Raw genomic sequence first — 7596 nt, 5'->3', positions numbered from 1 at the left:
GTTTAAAAGCTTGCAACCCAAAGACTGATTTGACCAAAGATGGCAAAAATGTGAATTACAAAACGCCTATTACTGATCTTGGATAGAACCTTTTCACTCTTCTTGGCACACATCCATATACCCCATTATGTTGCTTGCTGGTTTTCAGCACTTCTCTGGATACTTCGCATGTGATAACCAATATTATTTTTTTCCAAGAGGGCACGGTAACGAATCCTGCAATCTGATTGGTTATTAGCGCGGGCAAGATTCTCCTATCTCTGCCCACGGGCCACGGTAACGCTTTCGTGAGTTTCATTTCGCGGCGAGACGAACGAACCCATGACAGTTTTGCTCTCCAAAATGATTTAAATCGATGTAGTTGCTCACCAACCGTTGTAAATTTGAAAGGGAAAATTAGCAGTGGAATTAAAGGCCTTGAAGTTCTCCAAAAGGCGAGTATTTATTCTCTTTAGTGACAAAATGAAGTTATAGTTTTATGGCCGTGGTTTGCCGATCGTTGTTTGTGTATTCGCCATGTTCGCACTGATTTTCACGCCATTGCGGTTAACTGCAAGTCGCCGGTTTACAGACTCGATTTATCCTTTCAAACACCTTGCTTCTCTGCTACTTTTCTCCAAAACCGAATACTGCTTATCGCCATTCAAGAAAATGAGATGCTTTATTAAAAAACAGTCAAATTAATTCTCGCAATATTGTGCCGTCACTGTGCAGGCGACCAAACTACACATTTCAGCTTCATTCAGTTTCACTTTCGCAAACTTTTTGTCAAAACAGAATACTGTGGGAATCAACACAGAGGTTTATGACTCGTTAAATACAAATGTAAATAGCTAAGTGCTTTCCAGTCCGAAAAGTAAGTTTAATTAACTTAAAGAACTCACAAGCCGAAATGGAGTTAAAGTGTTTTGCAACTCGCTGATTGCTCTGTTCTACATTGTGCTTTTCTATTATTTCAGATGCTTTTTTTTTTTTTTTTTTCAGATGAAATTTTCCTTGAGTACTGTTCATTTTAGTGAATTTATTTTGTTTGGCAGTAAGCTCTTATAGCAAACAGATCATTATTTACTCTTGCCGTAGCTTATGGCGATCGACTCAACATTGGATGCGCGCGTATATAAATACAAACACATTTGGCAAGAAAGTCTTTGTAGGTTTTTTAGGTGTTTTTTAATCAAACACATTAAAGTAGGAAAAAAATAAATAAGTTATTTACCGGCTTAGGGTCGGTCCGTATAGTGAAAAACTGTGACCTCGGCCTTGAAAATGCTGCCCTCGGCCTGCGGCCTCGGGCAGCATTTTCAAGACCTCGGTCACAGTTTTTCACTATACGGACCTCCCAGCCGGCAAATAACAGATATTCAGTATTTTGCAGCGTTAATGTAACAATGCCGTCTAGTGACGCATTCAATAAAACTGAAAATTCAAGCGCAAGCTTTAGTTCGTATATAGCCCAAATGCGGATTATATTTAACGAATCGACCACATTTTTCCATGGTCTACAATCTTATAGACCATAGAAATGACGTCAGAAAATGTTCAAAACTCAAGTGGAACCACGAGCCGTGGGCGAGTGCTTTCACTGCAAAGTTTTGGACATTTTATGGCGTCATTTCTACGGTGTAGACCATGGAAAAATGTGGTCGATTTGTTTTATACTATAACAAACTCGAACAAGTTTTTATCAAAAGCGATGCCTGACCGTGAGGAAGCTTTGCCGGTGGGAAGTAAAGATTCCGGTCCGACACGTAAAAAGGACAATGATACAAAAGAAGATGAACAATAATTCAAAGAATAACAATTAAATTACCTTTTCTTCTCTCGTTGAGTGTGTGCCTATCGCTTGGAGCGAGCAAAATTATTTTTCTTTCTGAAGATCTTGTAAGCGCTCGTTCACTGAACATCGACAGTCCGCTGCCGGTTCGCTAGCACCTTTCTTCTCAGTTAGACCAAAAATTCAAAAGCCTGGTCAATTTTCTTTCGATAGATCACCTGAGTAGAACTCCAATCCTGAATTCCGAAAACAAATGCGTACTTGATTCAAACAAAACACGATGCAATTCGCTTTCATTCATGAAGACCAAACTTACACATCTTTTAGCCCGCGCGTATGCGTGGCGTGATCCGACGTCACTTTCATGGTCTATACTCTCATCGACCATAATTTTTGACCAATCAGCGCGAGAGAATTCTCTCGGTTATGGTATAATCAAGTTTTGTGTCACATAAAGGAATTTCGTTGAAATTTTGCTTCAAGCTAACCAACTGTCAATGCCTGTACATGTGGAAAATTCCAGCTATTAATATCGTGCCTTACTAATATATACGTTCTGACAAGAGCGAATGCATAACAGAAAGTGTTAGTATAGAATTCCATTCTTTCCAGAGTTTGGTAACTCGTTGCTTGTCGATTTTCACTGATATATTATAGCTTGAGAAAACAAGTGGTCACCTCAAATATAGTTTAACATAAAAAAACATAGAAAAAATGATAAAAACTCTTCAACTTTCATGTTTGTTTTATTTAAACTACTAACAATTGAAATGATTTCTATAGTTCGCAATCAAAAAAGAAGGACAAAGGAATTATAAATTATTCCAGCAGTTATTAATTAATTTGGAAAGGACTTTTTTATTATGAATTAAAGCCTTTGTCTAAAAACACATGCATTTCAAAAGATATAAGGGAATGGAGGAAAAACAAAGGTTCTTTCGTTACGAAAATATTACGTAAATGGTTTTCAAGACAAAAAAGCGAGAAGTTTGTTAATTACTTTTTTTATGGTTGTTTAAAAATACACCTAAAATTTACTCGGAAACTCATACAATTCTAAAACAAAAACTTTTGGCATACATATCATTTCCTAACGCCTGATATTTTGCCATAAAACACTAAATTTAATTACTATGTAAATGAAATTTGCAGCTACTTATGAAAACAACAGAGAAAAAATATTTGTGTTTTCTTTAACAACATTATACATTATGCATATTGTTACCACGAAGTTATTATAACTTTTTGTTTGCGACCGACGCGTGTTATGCTCCGCCTTATTTCATCTCTGTTTGGAAATAAACTCATCCCACTCTTTAACCGTGAAAACAATTCAAGAAAAGTCACCTAATAAATATTAAATGGATTTACAAGAAACTTTAGTGAACGGTGATGTTTCCAAACTCCAAGGAAATTTAAAATTGATTCATTCAAAGACTCTGGAAGTTTGAGAACGTTAAACTGAGGGCAGAAAAATAATTTTGGTTCAAGTCATCAGAAGGCTCGAAATATAGACGGTTCGAGAAATGGGCATTTCCTACTGATAGTCAATTATCCTATTTTATTATTAATGCATTTGTATAATAATAATGATTATATCACGGAAAACTATTTGCAATTCATCAAAACTACACAATCTTAACATAACAGTCACGTTTATCTGAGGCTCGAAACATAGAGGGCTCGAGAAATCGGCCTCCCTACTGTTAGTCAATTATCCTAATGTATAATTTATGCGTCTTTTTTATTATATTGAATACTAGCTGCAATTCATCAGAACTACACAAACTCGGCACAACAAACACGTACATCTAAGTGCCTTACTATTTTCGACTCATTTTATTTGCTGCCAGAAATCAGCGCCCTTCTTAATGGCCAATGTTCTTCGTTTTCTACCAGTGTTTCTCGTACTACTGCTTACCGTCGCTAATTCCACATGTCAGTGTGTGAGTGAAATGTGCGAAAAAACGTCTCTTTCACTCAAAACCAACACCAAGCAAAACCGTGCACTTGATAGTTATGTTATAGAGACTTTAAGCGTCGGGAACTGGCAGGTTTGTTTTAACATCTGTTTGAAGAACTGTCAATGTCTCTCGTTCAACTTCAACGAGGTCAACACGACTGATAACTGTGAGTTGAACGATGCTAACACTAAACTGGCACCAGAAGCACTGGGAGAAAAGGAAGGAGTTGTCTATTACGAATTAGTCCGGAACTTTTACGACAAGAATGTAAGTGAATAGTTCTCTATAGAAGTCGTATATTTAATAGTTGTCTATCCCTTACCCAACAACTTCCAAGTTGATTGATAACTAAATAATTTTATGGCTGAAACTACAGTCGAAGCTCTCTTAACGGACACTCTCGTAAGCGGACAGCTCTACTTACGGCCACCTTGTTTGAAACCCCGTTTTTAACTCCCATACAAACTCTGTATTTTTACATTCTCGTAAGCGGACATTCCCGTAAGCGGCCGCGGACACTTTCAGAGATAACGAGTTAGACTTTTTCTTTGTTTTTGAGCTCCCGTAAGCGGACACCCCAAAGAAAATCCTATAAACAACCTCTGTATCTTGTTCTTACCAATCAACTTTACATCGCCGTTCGTCACAATGATTTTACAGTAATTACAGTAACATATTTCAGTGTTTGTTTTGTCGTCATCCACGTCCGGTTACATTTCGAAACACCACTTACACTTTCGGCAAGCTCCTGTAAGCGGCCATTTATCCCTTACACCTCTAGTGGCCGCTTATGAGAACCATTCTCGTAAGCGGCCAGCTCCAGTTACGGACACTTTTTTCGCGTCCCGAGGGTGTCCGCTTACGAGAGCTTCGACTGTATCAAGATACCGTAACTGCGACAATGTCGAAGAGGAAGGGTTTTTTGGTAAACAAATAAAAATCAAAAAAAGATAATACTTTTGAAATGTAGATCTACAGGTTTAACGAAAAAGATGATTTTGTAGCGAAATATGATTAATTTCCGGTAAGGTGGATTTGGCAATTTTAATAACATATTTGACAAGTTTGGAGTTCCCTTTGTATATCTTACCAATTCTTTCCAGATTCTTATTGAGCAAAGTGGGCGTATTAATTGTACACAACCTAATTTAAAGGTTTTCCATAATTTCGCAATGCCGTTAAGGGGTTTTGCAAATGTTTGACATTTTCCTTTTTTTTTCCAAAATTTCGTATCTAGAACAAATTTGTATAAAAAAATCCACTACTGCCCAAAGCACTGTATGTTATTTAATTACTATTGCCACAGGCGAGTGTCTTAACAGAAACATGTCTTGTCTCTGAAGGATGTTGTTTACCAGTCCTGCCCTGATTCGACTTGTCATAACGAGTGCTGTGACTCCGCCCCCTGTCAAAATGGCGGTACGTGCTGTGAGGTATGTGACGTCAGCCAAAGAAGATTCCACTGCACATGTCCTCCTGGCTACACGGGACACAAGTGTCAAATTCCAATTTATAAATCATGTAAAGAGTTCATGATGACCAACGAAGAAAACATCAACGGAATCTACAACATTGCAGACAAAAACAACAAATCATTCCCAGTCTACTGCGACTTTAGTTCTGAACTTGGTGCCGCATGGACTCTTATCCAGTCCCACTCTTTAGAAAACAATGATGTGTTCAGCTTTAAACCGTTCTACCTGCACGACATGCCAATCAACCAAGAAATTCCTGAGTGGAACAGCTACCGCCTGTCAATGTCCCGTATGCAGTCTATCCAGGATGTTTCCACTAACTGGCGAGCCACTTGCAATTTTCCGACTGATGGCGTGGACTACCGAGATTATTGGCGTGTGTCGCTGGAAAGTTTGGATTTGCTAGTGGAACCTAATGCAACTGGTTTTTGTCTTCTGACCGAGTTTGTTAATGTCCGAGGAGACGAGTGTTACAATTGCACAGTCTTGACTGGTTACGGTTGGGGTGGATCAACCCTTCATATTGACAGTTACTATGGCCCAATATCGGGTGGCTGCGATTTCGGTGGGGGAATAATTAATGAAGATAACTTTGGTTACTACATAACACGGAACCCCGCTTTTCGCTGCACATCCTCGATGAGTTCGACAACTCAGTTCTGGCTAGGAAGTCTTTAGACATGCCCGACCAAAGTGAATGCCAATTGCCAAAGGCGACTATGGGACTATGTCACAGATTTTACCAGATTTTTTAACAGCCAAAATTTATATTTGTGTCGCAGGACTGAACCCTTAAAATAATAGTCCATTTTTATTTAAAATTGCTATATTAGAGCACTGAAACTGTTAACGAGCATCTTTGGTCGCGGATGGCTCTGATGGAAAGGGATTGCAACTTGAAAAGTTAGGCAAACGCTTTCAATTTGTCTCCTGGCGTCATCAAGAAATCCATATTTATAGCCGTAGGGTGATTTCTATCCGCAAATTAAGGTTATATTTTCCTTTAGATGTTCAAAGATAACGTTTTTATATGTTTAGTTGCCTACCACTAATTTCAGAACAGTTAGGTCATTGCCCTGTATTGCCGCCCTCTGCCGCCGCCCTGGCGGCTTTTCTGTGGCTTGCCCGCGGGGTGTGTCGCTTCTCGTCGGTCGGTGCCTCTTTCTCTTTGGTGTGTGATCTCCTGTGCGATCAATCTTGTGTGATATTCGCTCGTGTCTCTGTTGTGGGTGGAATTGGATCAGGTCTTCCGCTACTACGATCTGGTGACCCCCTTTTTTTTCGTCCCTACGTTACCAGTGGCGAAGTGGTAAAAGTTCAGTAGGGCACCAGACGTCTCGACATTCCCGTGACATAGCTCCTCTAAGGTATTTGCTTTTCAGTTTAAACTAAATTTAGGATGTTTTTATAGTTCATGTAGACCAACTGTCTATGCTTACAATTCCTTACCTCACCTGGAAGGAATTCCTTGGTTTTTTATTTGGGGTTTGGAAAATCTCAAGTTGTTTCGTTTGGGTGTATATATTGTAAATAATTTGTCTTTACTTTCTAAAAATGACCAACTTTGCTTCCTCTTACCAATCACTCGATGTATCAACTTAGCGATACTAAATTAAAGCCGACTAATCTGGATATGCGATGATTATTGAGGGGAACACGAGGGTCTGAAGGTTTCACACTTTTTTGGGCCTCTTCTTGACAGTGTACATGCCTTTTAGTTGCAGTTATTCAACTTTATATCGTAATCACCTCCAGCGGTATCTTGTGGTGACAAAGGAACACGTCTGAGTTCCTTTGTCATAACAAGACTCAAGAGCTGTTGTTTATGTCTCTATGTAATCACATGAAATTGTTGGGAAGAGAAATTTCTTCTCTTTTTGAGAAATCGTTCATTTGTGTTAAGTAAATAGCTCTTTTAATCACTGATTCACTATTTTGAATTTAAATCTTAGAGATAAACCTTTCATTACTCAATATATGATTTTGGAAAGATACACTTTTTATTTACTTTGAAAAAAATACTTGGGACCGTATTAGTTTATGTGTGAATTCACTGTGACGCAAGCATTCACTGCTTTTTACATACATTTATTTGCTTTACAGCGCTCATTGTCTGTTTTTATGTTTGTTTCATGTTTTTGGTTTTCCGTAGTGACTTAAATCTAATAAGGGAATGATTTTAATTTCACTCTTTTTATGGACCATGTAAATAGAGCGTTGCAAACTTTTCAAATGATTGAAGTGAGTTAAAACACGATTGTGGTTCTCGTGCTTCCGTGAAAGATTCAAGGAACTAACCCCATGACGACCTTCCACATTTTGGACTTAATGAATTAAATATTACTTTACTGTTGAATTTTAATCAGTAACGTATTGCATAATT

At 38.3% G+C, this 7596-nt stretch overlaps 1 protein-coding gene across 1 annotated transcript; it reads left to right on the top strand.

The window, feature by feature from the left end:
- The first annotated feature begins 3578 nt into the window (after positions 1-3578).
- LOC144661176 (uncharacterized) lies at positions 3579-6271 on the top strand. The gene is made up of 2 exons (XM_078521880.1): positions 3579-4005; positions 5082-6271. The coding sequence occupies exons 1-2, from the start codon at positions 3646-3648 to the stop codon at positions 5889-5891; spliced, it is 1170 nt and encodes a 389-aa protein (XP_078378006.1). The 5' UTR covers positions 3579-3645; the 3' UTR covers positions 5892-6271.
- The last annotated feature ends 1325 nt before the right edge of the window (positions 6272-7596 follow it).

This window comes from Oculina patagonica, chromosome 7, assembly GCF_052425735.1.
Source record: "Oculina patagonica isolate OP01 chromosome 7, crgOcupat, whole genome shotgun sequence".
In the NCBI taxonomy this organism is placed as follows: domain Eukaryota; kingdom Metazoa; phylum Cnidaria; class Anthozoa; order Scleractinia; family Oculinidae; genus Oculina; species Oculina patagonica.
This window is presented reverse-complemented; position numbering and strand designations above follow the sequence as displayed.